At 38.0% G+C, this 17782-nt stretch overlaps 1 protein-coding gene across 6 annotated transcripts in view; it reads left to right on the forward strand.

The window, feature by feature from the left end:
* Positions 1 to 17782, forward strand: part of LOC107582501 (calcium-activated potassium channel subunit alpha-1) — a 256363-nt gene that overhangs the window by 210154 nt on the left and 28427 nt on the right. For 4 of the 6 annotated variants that reach the window (XM_016268375.1, XM_016268377.1, XM_016268379.1 and 1 more), the window contains 4 exons: positions 1582 to 1668; positions 1785 to 1861; positions 5548 to 5556; positions 8112 to 8285. In XM_016268375.1, the coding sequence (XP_016123861.1) occupies positions 1582 to 1668; positions 1785 to 1861; positions 5548 to 5556; positions 8112 to 8285 (347 nt within the window). Of the gene's footprint in view, positions 1 to 1581; positions 1669 to 1784; positions 1862 to 5547; positions 5557 to 8111; positions 8286 to 13140; positions 13174 to 17782 lie in introns of all 6 variants that reach the window. The other 2 variants (XM_016268378.1, XM_016268376.1) reach the window with 2 other exon arrangements.

Here is a 17782-nt window from a genome sequence, read left to right on the forward strand (position 1 = left end):
CATTGATGGCTGTGTTGTGTCGTCTCGTCTCGATCTAATTAATGGGGAATGATACAGTGGTTCAGTAGTGGCTCTGTCTACACTGCTGAACCTCTACATTTGCAAACCAGACTCTCCCAAATATCTGGCAGAAGCTGACATTGAATTCATAAACATCAAAACTTCCTTGCCCACCAAGGGAAGTCACAAAGAGACACTGACAGGGCTAGCTTAGGTTTGACAGCGACTGGTATTTTTTCACAGTAGCCTGGGATTGAGCAATCGCTAGGAGCCAAAACTCAGAGCGAAGGTTGAGTTAACCAAAACAAATGTACTGAGTTTGATTCAGAATGCTTTGTCATTTTGACATTAAAAAGAAACAGTAAAGACTTACATTGTTGCAAAATGTTTCTATTTCATCAAAAATAAAAATTATCCACAATAATATTATGCAGCAAAAGGTACTCCCAGGTAAAACAAATTGTAATTTAAATAATAAGAAAAAAATTACAAGATGAAATGACATGCAGTATGTCATATCTGTATATAAAAGTCAGTGAAGTTAAACATGATGAATAAAAAAATAAAATAACAAAACTTACAAATCAGTCTGTCAGAGTGACATATACTGATTATTGGTGGCACAACCTCTGCCTTAGTGCTTATTTTTAATTAGTTTACACAACAACAATAATAAAAGTAATAACCATGGCTTATTAGCTGATGCTTCAAATGTAATGGTAACAATATTTATGAAAATATTTCTGGAATTCTGCTAACAAGATGATATGACATGCAGTATGTCATATCTGTATATAAAAGTCAGTGAAGTTAAACATGATGAAAAAAAATAAAAATAACAAAACTTACAAATCAGTCTGTCAGAGTGACATATACTGATTATTGGTGGCACAACCTCTGCCTTAGTGCTTATTTTTAATTAGTTTACACAACAACAATAATAAAAGTAATAACCATGGCTTATTAGCTGATGCTTCAAATGTAATGGTAACAATATTTATGAAAATATTTCTGGAATTCTGCTTTCTTGTTTGCGCAGTAGCAACTTCAAGAAAAACTGCATGGCTTGTGTTGGCTTAGTTATGCTGTTGCAGAAGATTCAGAGACCCAGGATGCACCTGAACTCTTGGTGGGCTGGTCATTCCCTTGCTTTCCACCGCACTAAAGAAGGAATTAAATTGCGCTTCTGTGTGGTGATAGACCTCACACCATGAGTTTTTGAAGGCCTGTTGACCAGAACGCCTAGACTGTTTCTGCCCCAATTTTAATTCTTTCTTTTAAAGACCATCATAAAAAAAAAAAAGAATTAAAATGGGCAAGTCATTCTGTTGTGTACTGTACTGTATTTGTGTGAAACCAAGTGGCCTAAGCAGTATTTTTGAATAGGTCCCTTTCCCTGCAGTATTTTATGAGTACAATTTCAATTTCAGTATCAAGATTTGATGCAGTATATGCATGTTTTCTCATCAGTCTTCTTAACAAGGTCCAAAACCACGTGTACCATTCCTCTTGATTAGAGTGTTTGAATGTGCAAGATTGGTTTTCATGTTAATGACAATGACTCTTTTTCTGACTGAACAGTATTCTGATCAACCCGGGAAATCATGTTAAGATGCAGGAGGGGACACTGGGATTCTTTATCGCCAGTGATGCCAAAGAGGTGAAAAGGTAATCATCTCCTAAATCCATCAAAATGACTTGTGCTCTTCTATTTAATTTTTCATTGTGAAATGTGTAGGGCACACTTGAAGCAGAATATGCAATTCTTTACTGTTTTCCTTCAGAGCATTTTTCTACTGCAAATCATGTCATGATGACATCTCAGATCCCAAAAGGATTAAAAAGTGTGGCTGCAAGAGAAGTAAGTACACCCGACCATCCCTTGCCTCATGTCTGAACGGAAAGTGTCCTCCAACTCTTTTTCACTTTGAAGGGCACTGCTACGTTGTGTAACATGTCAGATATTGCTGTTTCTCTTGGAATGTTGCTTTTTATTTTTAAGAAAAAGAGAAAAGAAAAGAAAAGAAAAGAAACACTTGCAAGGCAGCAAACAAGTGATGTTTAAAGTTCAGATTTTTTTTAAGTTCAGTTATGCTTTTCTATTCACATACTATTTGCAAAAATCCATTCACATGTCACATTAAAATTAAGTTGTTAGCAACAATTGTAGGGCTTACACTTCAAAAGAGCCAGTCATCTTACAATCCCCCCTCCCCCCCCCCTTTTCAACTACTTGAATTTGATGGCTCCCATGGCCTTATAGGATAGTGTAAATCAGATGTGCACTGCTGAATCTTAGCAGAAACAGGGTAGTAAGTGAGCGTAGCAGAGTATTTTCACGTACTTTTTCGATGAATACTGCAACACACTACTCATTTGATGATAGTCATGTGCTGCTATAACTGATTAGAAACACTACCATTCAAACAGAGTAAGATTTTTAAAGAAATTAATGCTTTTATTCAGAAAATACCCATTCAACTATAGTTTACTGTCATCAAAAGTGACTTACACTACATGGGAACAAAAACTTTCTATTCATTAAATAATCCTTGAAAAAACATCAATTTCTATAAAAGTATTAAGTAGCAAAATATTTTCAACACTGATAATAAGAAGAAATGTTTGTTGTTCAATGGATCAGCATATTAGAATGATTAGAATGATTTCATGAAGGATCATGTGACACTAAAGACTGGAGTAATGGCTGCTAAAAATTCAGCTTTCCCACCACAGTAACAAATTACAATTTAAAATATATTGAAATATATTAAAACAGCTGTTTTAAATTGTACTTGTATTTCGCAGTGTTACTGTTGTAACTTTATTTTTAATCAAATAAATGTAGCCTCATTGAGCATAAGAGACTTTAAAAAACAAAACATTAAAAAATCCCACTGACTCCAAACTTTTGGACGGAAGTGTAAAAAAAGATGGGACCAATTGCAATTCAGTATGCACATAGATGTAATGGAGGTAACTGATCGCAATTCAGTATGAAAATACAATGATGTGATATCACAGTTGTTTACATTTTGAATGATGGAATGTTCAGCTGTCAGTGGAAGATTTTCACACTTAAATCTTAAATTTCTTAAAGGGATAGTTCACCCAAAAATGAAAATTCTGTCATTAATTACTGTCCCTCAAGTTGTTCCAAACCTGTAAGACCTTCGTTCATCTTCGGAACACAAATGAAGATATTTTTGATGAAATCTGAGAGCTTTCTGATCCTGCATAAAGAACAAAGTATCTAAAATGTTCCCAGACCCAGAAAGGTAGTAAGAACATCAGTAAAACAGTCCATGTGACATCAGTGGTTCAACCGTAATTTTACGAAGCTATGAGAACACTTAAAGAAAACAAAAATAACGTCTTTATTCAGTAATTCTTCTCCTCCAAATCACATCTTCTGCCATTGTCGAGAGTACCTCTGCACGTAAAAATTACGTAGAGCAGGCATGCGCTGATCCTTGTTTACGTGCAGAGGAGAGCAATGCGTCATGGTACTCTCGATAATGGCGGAAGACGTTATTTGGAGGAGAAGAATTACTGAATAAAGTTGTTATTTTTGTTTTCTTTAAGTGTTCTCATAGCTTCGTAAAATTACGGTTGAACCACTGATGTCACATGGACTGTTTTACCGATGTTCTTACTACCTTTCTGGGTCTGGGAACATTTTAGATACTTTTCTCAATGCAGGATCAGAAAGCTCTCAGATTTCATCAAAAATATCTTCATTTGTGCAAAAAAAACTGTCATGTCGAAGACCATAATTATCTACAAAACACATTTCTGCCTTGCAATCACTTATAAAAAGACAACCATATAAAAATTAGTAGAGCCCCTAGGGTGTTCTTTTTCACTTTGAGAACAGCTATATGAAAGAATAAGCAGAAAGCAATGAACTGTAGAAACTAGTGACTCCATCTAAAACAGACTAGCTTCAAACCAGAGCCCTAGAAAAGTAGGGATAAAGATGGTGAAAGAGTGAGACTCTAGAGGAAAGCCAGTCATGCTAATTGTGGAGAGAGATACAGATGTAGAGAGGGAATGACGTGATTAGCAGGGTTGAAGAGAGAGGCTGTCAGCTCATGGTGGTGTCAGTAGGAGAGAGGCGGAGGTAATGACACTAGTCAGGTGGAAAAACAAAAGGCAAGAGCAGCTTGGCCCATCCTTGCCAGACACACCGAAAACACACTCCTGGCTCAGGATCATTTTACCAATCATATTCACCCTGTTTACCCAGAACGCGCAGCGCAAGTGTCGTTTGGATGCGCCACTGTCATGTCCCACTGCCTCAGCCCAGTTAAAACACTTTCTGACAGGAAGTCGCTAAAGTAGAAGAGAGATTAATAGCTCAGAGTGTAGTCCACTGTCAGAGAAGCTCCTGCAGACATTTATATCATTTGATAGAAATGTATTTCCTTAAACACCCTTTTAATTATATATATAGATGCGGCAACACCTAAATGTTTTTTTTCATTTGCTAATCTTGGCTTGGTGGAATGAAGCAATATTTATGTTAAATAGAGCGTACATTAACATTAATGTTGGAATGATGCATTGTTGTTACATGACCTATATAAGCATTTGTCCAAACCAGTTAGCCACAAGATGAATAATTCAGCTTCATTCCCAGTGACCTTTCACTGTGCACACTTAAACAGTTGCCTTTAACTGCAAACCCTTGCTTATTTATTTTTGTTTACATTCATTTAATTATTTGAAAATGATATATGATGTTTCAGATGATGCACTGTTTGATGACACACAGACTGCCAATTTTGCTCACCAAGGCTGCATTAGTTTGTTCAAAAATACAGTAAAAAAACAGTAATATTGTGAAATTATATTGCAATTTAAAATAGCTGTTTTCTGTTTGAATATATTTTAAATGTATTTATTCCTATGATGGCACAGCTGACATTTCAGCATCATTACTTCAGTCTTAAGTGTCACATGATCCTTCAGAAATCATTCTGATTTGCTGCTCAAAAAAATAAATAAAGAAAATGTTGAAAACATTTATCCTTCTTAATATTTTTATGGAAACTGTGATGCTTTTTTCTAAGAATTTTTCAAGATTCTTAAAAAGCAGTGTATGTTTGAAATATTTTTTCCATTTATTATTATTTTTTAATAATAAAAACATTATTTATTTTTTACAATTTAACAGTCTTTTCTGTCATTTGATCAATTTAATTGTAGTGCTTTTCTTGCTGAATAAAAGGATTAATTTCTCTATCCCCCCCCCCCAAAAAACAAAAAAAACTTTTACACAGTGGATAAACTTTTTTTTTTAAATGTTGCTCTCTTTTGTTTTCACCCCAATCAAATGTTTTTGATTATATGCACCCTCCCAAAGCTGAAAGTCACCTGAGAAAAGGCCAGTAGCCTTACAGTAAAGAAGATGAGGTTTCAATTGCTTTAATGGAAGTTTGTGTTCTTTCATTTCACCCTCTTTTTGATCATTGACATACTTCTTGATGTATTTCCTTCCTTGCTGCCTTGGAATACCTCTTTATTTAAACCTCTCACTGGTAGTGACATATTGTGAGTAAAAACGGGTTTCCTGTGGCCAGAGTACAGTCTGACTTTCTCACTCTGATAATAGTTCTATATATATATCTATATATATGTTGCATGTATCAGTCTAGCTGCTGCATCCCTCCTACACCTCATCTCTCCACTGTCCTCAGCCCAAAACAATACAGCAGAATTTACTAGCTTGAAAATGACCCAGCCCTGACCCCTACAAACCAGTCTTTAACAGGAGTGAACAATAAGGCCATGACCAATAATGCAATTCCTCCCAAAGATTTACTAACAGCACAATTCTGAAATCAGAGATCCGTTTCAAAGGTTGTTTGACCCTCCCGAAACTCAACGAAAGCCGAAATGAATGTCATGACAATCTAAAAAGTCAAACAAGCCGACTGATTTTGCTACTATTAGTCATGGACTTCACGAGTGCCAAGGGGGGGAGGTTAAGTCCACTCGAATCCGTCCCCTCGCTGTCAGAGGCAATTTCGCATGCTGCTGTATTTTCAGAGAGCGGAAAGAGTTCTGTGGGAAGTTCTTCAAATTCTTAGGCTTAACGAGCATCGTCTCCAAAACACAATCAAAACAATCTGGTCTCCCTCTTGCCTACAGCCTCCCCTTTGTCTTCACCACCCGGCCCCTGCCCAGCCTCTCTACATGACACAACAACCATTGGCAGAATTGAAATGTTCTGCATTTCAATTCCTTTCAGTAGTTGGGCCCTTTTTTACTCACTGCTCTCCCTGATAGGTGCATCTCTCAGCGTTAGGCTCACGGTGGTGTTGACCTTTGCTGTACACCACGTTGGCCACTAGATACCACTGTAGTTCTACAAATGAGATCGGGACAGAATGGGAACACTGAGGTCTTCGTAAACCTATTTAGTAAGATTGCTATCAGCCAATGTGCACTGTAGGGTCTTCTCACTTGTCACCTAGGTTTCTTTATGTAGGTCTCCCAAGGAGCCAGGTCGTTGTTCACTTTATATTGGTTTAGAGATGGAGGCGTGTTTGTTTTAAGTATTTTAAGCATGCAAAGCTTCACTGTATCTAATATTACTCCTTATTGTAAGTCTAAACTCAAAGTAGGCTATAATCTGCACAAGTAAAGCTTGCAGATATGTTCCTGTCCATTAGTACTTTAACATACAATGCAGCCTGCTTTGAATTATGGGAAGTAGTAGGGTGAGGACAGATGTTAGGGGTGCTAAGAGCATTCTTGCTAAATCAGGTTGTCCTGTTAAAGAGGCTTCAGTAATTAGGCTCTCTGTGTAGTCATGTTCAGCCACTCACATCATCACGTTGTCTTGTGTCTCTTCCGCCCTCCATGTCTCACTGACTAACATAACCACATACTATGTGCTCCGATGAATGTCAACCCTCAAACTCTGAAGCGACAGATTTCAGCATGAAATTAAGTTGAAGCCCCGCTGCTGCATGTTTTTGCATTGCCTTAATCTGTTTCAGCCCCGTAAACGGTCGACCGGGCTGCCGTTTCAAGAGATACGAACGCGGTCGCCTCCCTCTGCATGCCTGTTCTCCTTAATTTCAGCTGTTCTGCATGGTTCTATACAAATAACAGTCCCTGAGGTTATGGCTCTAAAGGCCAAGTCATTTACCGTATTATCTTTCCAGCATACTGAAATTGGCCTCTTAATTCGGGTTTGTAACCTCAGATGGAAGTCAAAAGCAGGCTTTTCCCTGTGGATTGTTTGCTCTTTTGAGGGTGCCAGACTTGATTATGGTCTGTTAGCGAGGTGGCACCAGGAGAATGCATACCAAGGACTGTTTTTAGTCCGATTCACAGCAATCAAATGCTATAGTCTCTCACCACAGCTCCTTTGAGAACCGGAAAAAAAAAACACTCCACGTACTGTATGTCTGAATCAAATGCGCAATGCATGTGAAAGCATCTTCTAATCAGGGACCGAAGAAATAGCCTATTAGCATGTTACCACACAAATCTCCCAACCAATCCCTGATTGAGCAGAGTTTGACTAACAGAATAGAGCACCTATGTTAGAGCCTGTAGCACGTTGTGATGCCAATAACCTGCTGCTGCATGATGGGATACAGGTACGTGATCCTCTCTTTTAGAAACAGAGGATGTTATCCAAAGAGGTTTTGCTGCTGAACACATTCACCCATTCCTCTCTGCCTGAATGTCCTTGCCCCAACTCCTGATCATATTGTCATATCTGACCTTTTGACCTTTTATGACATGATCAGCCTTAGGGCACGGCTTGACCCCAATGAGACGACTGCTTCCTGCCTAAACAAGCCGTCTGTTAGATGTTTTCAAAGTCCGATTTGGTACGAATCTTCAAATTCGGATCGAACTTCACTTCTGCAGTGTGAACGGAACCAAAAGCGAATCAGAAGCGTATTTCAAGCGGGAGCGCAGCGGTCCATCTGCGGGTCAAGTCTGTCAGAGCTTGCTGCTAAGGCATTGCACTTTTTGTTCCTGTTTGAAAAAGTTACCTTCAGACTTCCCTGGTTGAAAAGCTCTTTTGATCCTTGCCATTAACCTGCTGCTTTCCTCTCCTCTCATCCAACACATGACTGTAGCCAAGATGTCCGTCTACAAGCGAATGAAACTGGCATGTTGTTTTGATTGCGGGCACTCTGAGCGCGACTGCTCGTGCATGTCAGGCAGTGTACATAGTAACATGGACAGTCTTCAGAGGGCCTTCCCACTTTCTTCTGTCTCTGTTCATGATTGCTCAACCAGTTTACGTGCCTGTAAGTTCGATCGCCAAACCACATGCCGTTCGGTGTCCGTGACCTGTGAGTGTGCGTGTCCGTAAGTGCGTGCGTGTCTGTGCCGTGTTTCATGTGCCATGTCTGTTTCGTTCCTCCATTATTTCCGTATATGTGGCTTATTGGTTGGTACACTAGTACATATTCTTTTTCGTTTGGTGAATTGGTGGTAGTTGAAGTGACGTGGCTTCTCTGTGTTAGTGCTGCAGTAGGTGCAGTAGGACTGTGTTGGCGCATGCTGTCAGTGGAACACTTGTGCGGTGCTTGTGACCTTTTTGCAGTCACTGTTTTTGGTGTTTACACTTTTACATGGCAGGTGTACATGTATCTGTTATATAACTATATGATGTGCTTTTAATCAAAACATCTCTGGGCTAATTGACACTAATGATGTTTTGACAATGTTTTCATGTTCGTGTGACTTTTGAAGACCTACAACAGATTAAGGAAGATGCAATCAAATGGCTAACTGTTTTTTTCCCCCCAGGTTCAAACACTGGATACCAACAATCCTTTGGTCTTTGAATTTTGAATGGGCTCCAAAGCCATCTCGCCCAGTTTAAAATGTTAGAAACACTGCTCACTGCTTAAGATCCCTTTTGACTTTATTTGTTCACTGAGCAAAATTGAAAGGAGATATCAGTCAATTAAAAAAGTCAAACTATATATGTCCATTATTTACTAAAATCATGTTTAATTTGCATGCCAAATGCTAGATTGTGATTGAAAGGGATCTTTAGTGAGATTCTTCTGTTCATAGAGTGTGAGTATATAATGGCAATGTCTTTTCTGCTATTCTTGGACAATCATGTTTTACAACCGCAAGCCATTAATGCCTCCACCATTTCCACTGGCTGAAATAAAACCTCTTCCTTCAGCGAAGTCCACATTTAAGTGCAATTGAAAAAACACGTCAAACTCTCCCCCTTTCCACAGGATCTGATCCTCGATGATTTTCTCTTAGCCAGCAATCAGGGGAGAAAAGTCAATGTGCTTTATTTAATGCCTTGTATACCACAGCGGGACTGTCGGACTCAATGCTAAAGTTAAAAAGAGATCTCCTGACAGGAACTCAATTGAGATGGCGGTGACTCAGGCTATTGGATGAGGTCAGATGACTGAAGCAGTTAGTTGTGTAAAGGACAGCGTCGAACAGGGGTCTTCTCATTAAGCCGTAGCAGATGTGAAATACTAAAGCGTCTGTCAATTAGGAATGGCAGTGGTGCGACCTACTATAAAAGCAGGGGTCAGTTCAGGCGATCGCATTTCCTCTACAACTGCCTTCCGACTGTTCACCACATCAGCTTAGATTAGCATCAAACCCTATGAAGAGGTTGATTTTGAGTCTTGTGTTTTGGTCTGTGGTGATATCCCTGGATACCAGTTACTGGTCATTACGTAGTTACTGATCTCTTCACGTAGCATCATCCTTTGTTGGTTTTCGCTGCTGCCGGTTTTTTCTGAATTGAGTGCATTTTCGCCAAGGCTGACAGCTAATGCCAGATGCGGCTTTGTTTTGACTCCCTCCCATTGGTTTCGTCTCAGATCTAGCATTACATCTTTATGATGAAGAATTCACAGAGTTCGTCCATCTGACTTTGATTTCGCTCAGTCAATAATGATTTTCTGATGAAATTCTTTGAGCCCGTCATCACGTTATTGACCTTGTTCTGAATATTTGCTCTGCCCAACTAAGTACCCTCTGCTCCTGTTTAAATAAAAGCAGCAATTGCTACGTTTCTATGCACAATCACTTGAAGTTCACTTTTTATTAAATAAATTTATTTTAATTTATTAATTACAATATATATTTAATTTATATTTATTTACTACATTCACTGTATATTTTAGTGTTAATGCATTTAAATTATGCATTATATATAATGCATCATTTAAATATGTATATAATTAAATTATATGTAATTATATATAATTAAAAACCATAAAAAATGTTAACTGAAATAAAATGCAAAAACTTTTTTTATTTCAGCTTTTTGGCAAAGCAACATTTCTCATTTTAATTTAGTTTAACTGGAACTACTAAAATAACTAAAAACTAAAAACTAAAAATTAAAAAAAAAAAAAAAAAATTACAAAAACACAACAAAATTACTAAATGGAGAATTCAAAAGATTCTAAATATTGATAAAAATATAATAGTATCAGTGATAATTTAACTGTGGTGTGTATATATTTTTAATGCATATTTTTTTTCTATATAGTTTATTTGAATTTATATTTGTTTTGTGGCCATGTTTCACACCCCAAGTAATTTATTACCTTTATTTTAAAAAGCCACAGTGACTACAAGTACCATTTGTAATTCTATTTTATGGCAGTTTTCCCAAAATTTTTAATTTTGTTCTTTTGAACACGTGGGGCAGAAGGGCTGCCTTATTTAACTTATTTTCGCGCTATTTTCTGATTTTCGCGTAAATTAAATTTGCAACTTCCACAACTTAATTGGCGATTTAGTTGCACTCTCCGCTAAATTTCAGATTATGTGTTCCCACACCCCAAATGGGTCAGAAAGCATAAATATCACCACATCCCTGCGCTAAGCATGATATGGTGGTCTTATACCTGCACATTATAGTAGCCCAGTTATTGCTGAAATAAATACTACTCCCCTGGATGCAGTAATTTTGCTGAATGCTTGAAACGTGTGGCAGTAAATGTGCTCTGTCTTACAGAAGTAATGTTCCCTGATGGGCGCTTTCTGAAACAGCCCTCGTGCACTTTTTGTTCTGATTCTGTGCATGCATCACTCAGGATGGTAATGCTGCTTTCTGCCAAAGCCAGACAAAGAATTATTAGTATGAAAATGAGATGCGTGAGAAGTTGACACTATGTCTTTCTTGCTCTCTTTTGACTGCAGTCAAAGCCCAGAGAGCCGTTGACAAGGAGTAGAGAGCAATGGAGTACTCATTATAGCTCTGGTGCACTGCACACTATTAAGAAGAGTTTGTTATCTCTGCAAGTGCAGGCTTTAGGGAGCAAATATCCTGAACGAGTGAGTTAGCTGCCTCTGCTCTAAGTTACAATGACAATAACAGTCCCTCCTCTCCACCTGCCAAGACTTATCTCCTCATTACACAAGCTTTAAAGACTCTCAAGGTGCTCAGCATCACAAAGGGTATTAATTCCTGTTTTGAACTTATGAGCCTTCACTAGGAAGTTTCCAGCAGGGCAATCCTTGGCATGCCTGTTTTGTAAACAACAGTCGCCTGCCACACTGAGAAGGGTTTGCGGCTTTTTGGAGTCTTCAGGGCATTTTTTGCTCTTCTCTTTTTCCTCTCCTCCTGCCCGCTCCGGTTGGATATGGAGTTTGCCGAGGATGTGACGAGCGTGGCAGGGCGGGGCGGCGCAGCCCAGAGAGTAGATCTTGTCCTCTCCTTGCAGGGTGGAACTCAGCACCGTCGGCTTTTATGCAGCCTGACATGAAAATTATGTTTGCATTTTCATTTCCCCAGCTCAGCTGGTGTGTCATGAAACTCAACATGACAGTTCCTTACCACCAGGCAGGAGCAGGGCCGGTCATCCCCTCCGCCGTGTAGGACAGATGCTAGCCCCAGAGAGTCGGCCGACTCTTCCTGCGCCCGCAGATCGCAAGCGGCATATGCCAGGACCGGCACGGGGCCCCTGCTTGAGCGCTTGTGTCACTGCCCTGCCCTGGGCCTGTGCTGTGACCTTTATGGCATCAGATACAGTACACGGAACGAAAGATGAGACTTTGCAATGATGGGGGCAGCAGTACAGAGCAGCTGACATGCATCCAAACACATCCTGCATTATGATTGTCTGCAACAAACCCGAATATATATGCAACATATGACTTAAAGTCAACATGAAATCAAAATCGATGCTATTTACCTGCTCAATATGCATTCCTTGTCTTATATTAAATTATTCAGTGCTCATTATTTCAAAGACAGAAATAGTTTGACCTCATAATGTTTAATCAAATTGGCCTGATCTTACTCTAAAAATGACTTTCCAAATTGTCCAGGTTATGCCATTTAGGCTGCACAGGCTATTGCAGTATTAGTTGTTTTAAATAATACTTAAAATTAATATCATTAATATTGTTTCACTCAGAAATACTCCACATTACAGAAATAACATCAATTCAAAACATCAATTCATGTTCACTTTAATGACTTATGTTGTTTTCTGTCACAAGTTTGTAGCGCATAATAATCTTGATTCTCCCAGCATGCCATGCCTATGGTTTGGCGTTCATCTGCAGTTGACAAGATAGTAATTACCGATCAAAAATTATCAGCCGGCAACGTTTAATTTTTACAGAAGCAATTATGTGATGGGAAACATCTGTAATTTGTTGTTTAACTATTTGCTTAAGCCTCAAGATTGCTAACATCTGTTTGATCGGTTTCACTGGTTTTCATCAAATTGAGTGTCAAGGATAAAATTATGACTTATCAAAGCGTTCTCTTTTCTCCAACCGAACTCCAAATACCATAATGATCATTGTGAGGTTGGTCGGATTTGGGCTGTATATTCGTCATAGGTCTTTGGACGGGAATCCAACATTTGACTTTTAAAATGGATCTGTGCTGTGGAAACACTGAAACAGGCAGCTTGATTTTCATCGCTTCATTTAAATCCAGTCCCTCCACCAATCATCTTTTGTTTTTGTTTCTTTAATCATCCTGCTTATATCATTATCTTTTCTTTAACTGCTGTTAACTTGACTTTCCTTCCTCTCTGTTCTTTGTGCGAGTGTGATGTACTGTCTTTCTGCTGTCTGTCTCTCTCTCTCATTCTCTCTCTCTTCCTCTCTGTATTCTCTCATTGGTCTCTGCGTTCCCCTCAGCCAAATATAAGTTTAACGGATATGTCAGATCACGTAAGTGTACTTCTCTGTTTTTCTCATTCCCTCATTCGTTCGTGCAACCTGCCTGCTTTGGCTCTTTGCTTTTGATTTTACCTCCACTAGCATTACAGCACAAAAGCTCTGTAGATTACTGGGGATTGATGGGATTGATGGGAAGGAGGGCCGTGATGACAGTTTCTCAGCACTGGGTTCTGGTCAAATGCATCAGAGGGGCTGCGACTTTAAAACATGTGCATGAGAAAGGTCAGGTGCTGAATAGAGGGATCCATATGAAATCCAGATGTTGCATAAAGAGCTCTGTGTCCTTGCGAGGGATGATTGAAGAGCTAGAAATGCTGTGAGGTATTGTACTGTGATGACACCAACAGCAGATGGAGCTACAACTCCAGGGAAAATGGGGTTGCAGTGGCAGTCTGGGGTTTGGTTCACAGCTGAATGTGTTTTAGGAAAATGAGTCGCCAACGAATGCTGAGAGAGCTTTAGCTTTATTGCTATTAAGTTTCATTTTGAATGTAACCTGATGTATTTGCATAAATTATAGGCAGACGTTATCATTTATTTTTAAATATTTGTTTTTAAATGTTTTGTGTTATATTTCTGAATCTGAAGGACAAAATCTGCAAATTTATTTTAAAAAGTATAATTTTTTATATAAATTAAATTATGCTGATATTATTAGCCATTAGAAGCATTTAAGGTGATTAAAATGTTACAAAGTGTATGCATGCCGAATTGACTTATGTAGAGCAGCCATAAAATTAGATAAAGATTTAAAATGCTTTTTCTCACAGATGTATTTTCTATAATTTAACAATGGCCTCGATAAGAATGCACAATTGCGGCTCGTCACAGGATTTGCATTTCATAAAGGGACAGTTGCCTTCTGGATTACTGTAAATCCACAGTGAAAGTGCCACAGCGGATGTTCTCTGTATAATGCTACTCGTGTTTGGCAGGGGCCAGATGAATCCAGGAGTTATCTGTGGCGGTCTTTAAATCTATGCGGCAGCTGACGGCAGAAATAACCATCTATTTATTGCTCTGAGCAAGGTTTGGGGAGCGGGCGGAAACTGCTTTTCCACTTACACCAGATATTGGTTAACCTCTTGCCTTTTATGTAGATAGCATTAGGCTGGAGTCTTATGGCTGGGATGGCAGGCAGTGAGCTTGATAACTCCCTGTGTGTAACACTTTAGGTCTCTTATATACACACCGCATACTCCTGTCTGTCAGACTGCAGATTGTTGTTATTTTGCTCCTTTTCGCAGCTTAATCTAAGACATTTTCGCGTATTGTGTGAAGTATTGATTTTCACACATTTTAGATGTTGTTTCAACATGGCTTTGCCGTATATTGAGGCAGAACGTAAAGAGATTGCTATGTTCCCTTGTGTGAGCACATCTCCGCCTGCACTGTGAACTGATTCATTGTGACGGTGATCAGGAATAGTATGTTCGTGCTTTGTTCTGTCTTGTCGCAGAGCAGGCGGGGAAGAAAGTGCTTCTAATTAATTAATGTTTATTAGCAATGGAAAAGCAAATGTCATCTTGAACATTTCACCTAAAGCGCTTGCCAAGTGGTTAAGTAGTGTTTAATAAAACTGAGGGGTCATAGTCAATTATTCAAATATGCGACTGTTGCCTTTATGGCACACAGATTTGTGGATCTGTCGGTAAATGGTAATCGGAGGGGGAAATAAATGGCGCAACAATGAAAATCATGTCAACTTGTATTTTCATACTCAAATATTAATGTGATTCTCATGCAGTTCAGGGATAAATTATGAATGCTTCAATGTTTTAATCATAATATATTTAGTTTAGAAGCACTAATGGCATGTGCTTTTAGGTGACTTTTATAAAGAAATTTTAAATCTTATAAATACTTTTTATTTTATTGTTATTTTTTTAACCAGGGATTTGTTTTTAATTTACAGCCTCTTAAAATATTAGGTAATTTTAACTTTTTCATGACAAGTTTAATTCAGGTTGTAAAATGTCATGTGGTGTGACTCGCCAAAAGCTTCATGATATTCAAGTGTTAATAATACATGATAGTTTAAAAAAATTAATTAATGAATAATATAAAATAATAATATTTGCTTTCTGTATTATATATATATATATATATATTAGGGCTGCCCTCGAGTAAGGATTGTTCTGGTCGACTAATCGCACGTTTATTAATAAACCATTTAAATCATTATAATGATCCTTTAATTGCCTTCAAAGCCTAATAAGCGCTCAAGCGCATGCATAAAGCTTGCCACAGCGTACCGCAGAAGCTATGATCAGAGGCGGACAGTAGTGAAGTATTTTTACTTTACTCAAGTAAATTAAAAAAGTATCTGTAGTTTATCAGAGTGTTTTTCTTTGGAAAAAGCATAATGTCATACTTTTTACTGCACTTCATTTCATAAATAAAAGTTGTTGTTTGTTTTACCTTTAATACTTAAGAACATTAAAAATTTAGTACTTGTACGCAAGTAAATCTTTGAATTACTTTTACTTGAGTAAAAGTAAGAAAGTAATAGATTTCTAATGTAATTATGTATTAAATCATATTTAATATGAAACGTAGTGCAGTAAAAAGTACAATATTATGCTTTGGAATGTTGTGAAGTAAAGTTTTCAAAAGAAAAACACTCTGATAGTACAGACACCTGAAAAGTACTTTTACAGCAGAGTAAAAATACTTCACTACTGTCCGTCTCTGGCTTTGGTTATGAATGTGTCAGGGAAAAACAGTAAGGAGGCTGTTTTAATAATCCACTGATAAACAAGTGCTTTCTCGTCATCTCCACACCACAGTAGTGGATGTGCCTGTATGCATGTTTCATACTAATTATTACTAGGGCTGTCCGTCGATTAAAATTTTTTATCTAATTAATCGCAAAATGAATTTGACAGTGAAAATACCCACAAAAGATTATTTAAAGCTATTTTTGTGTTAAATGAGAAAGTATCAAGTAGACATTACAAATTGTAGCTTTAGAAATACATATTTTACTTGATTCAACATAAAATGTATTACACATAAACATTTAGGCTACAACAGCCTAACATAAACTATGGAACATAAAAGAAGATAATTTGAGAAACATCGCAGTATTTTTTGTTCGTGCAATGATAGTAATTAGTAACTAAAACAGCTTTGTTACCAACAGTCTTCAGAATACCTTTTATGTTCCACAAAAGAAATGTTTGAAATGACATGACGGTAAGTAAATGATGATTATCCCTCTAATGTTTTCATTTTTATTACTTTTATTATTGTTTTTTTATGAAATGATACACTAAATAACAAACTAAATCTGCCAGCAGGTGGCGGTAAATGTCTTCATTCGATTTGTTCAAACGGCTGATTCATTCAGGAATTAAGTAAATGGCTCTGTTTATGAATGGGCCTTTGAATCATTGATTCACATGATTGTTCAAAACGTGGATTCATTCAGAAACTAAACACCGCTGTTGCTCGGAGACACGCAACAATTCTGCTGTGGCTTAAAAGATAATATGTTCTCTGCAAAATTGAGCAAAAACACATAATATTGTGTTTAAAATATAACACAATACCAGCTTCTTATTTACTGAACTGTTGTATAAAATCACATTTAAACTCACGATAGATCGGGACAAAGTCAGCACTCCTGTGATATTGCTCTCGCTGCTCGTGTGATATCGTTTGATATGTTATATATACAAATATGAGAAAAAACTCATACAGGGGCATTTTTTGCACCAATATCTTGAATTTTATGGCATAACTGCATTTATGGAGTTATTACCCTGCATCATATTTGTCAACAGTCAACTAAATGAAATGTAAGATGACGTACAGGTCTGGGGGCGGGGCCAGTGCGTTAACTGTGTTAAAATATTTTAATCGCGTTATTTTTTGTTAATACATTTAATAATAAATGAAAAACAATAATACATTTAATCTTTTTATTTTTCATTTAATTTAAATGCTTCATAAAAATAGTATAACATTTTTCAAAACTATATGAATCCAACATGAATACAAAACCAACATGAATACAAAATACATTTTCTAGAAACTTGGCACGTGTTTTAAATAAAAAAATTTTAAGTACTTGATTATATTTTGCCTTTTCTTTATCGTAGGCACTCTTATATGTCACTGACCCAATTCACAGTCATCTCTCCTGTTTTTGTCTTCCACTGTTTGACAGTAAAGGAGGAAGTTATACCGACTTTTCAGAACCGCTCAATCAAACTGGCCAAAAGCATGGCTGTTCCCAACACTCTTTCCAGTGTGCTGCCGGTTATAGAGTGCTCCACGACTGCCGTACCTCTTGTTAATAACCGTAAAGGAAGTCTTCTCCCTCCGGCACCGCCCTCACAGTCACGCCTCAGCCTGGCTGGTCTGAACCGGGCCCGCAGCCTACCCGGAAAATACCGCTACCGCCCCAGCACCATGTCCTCCACGCTCACCCCCACGCACTGTAGGTGGCGCCTTAGGACACATTAGTCAGTGCTGCCGCAGACAACCCCTTCCTCCTGCATGGGTCCCTGCAGTCACTGCTGCATGCATGTAGAGCAGCTAGTGGCTAATGTACCCCCTGCCCCAACACTAAGTGTGTGTGTGTGTGTGTGTG

The sequence above is a fragment of the Sinocyclocheilus grahami genome, unplaced genomic scaffold (assembly GCF_001515645.1).
Source record: "Sinocyclocheilus grahami isolate Dianchi unplaced genomic scaffold, SAMN03320097.WGS_v1.1 scaffold45.1, whole genome shotgun sequence".
In the NCBI taxonomy this organism is placed as follows: domain Eukaryota; kingdom Metazoa; phylum Chordata; class Actinopteri; order Cypriniformes; family Cyprinidae; genus Sinocyclocheilus; species Sinocyclocheilus grahami.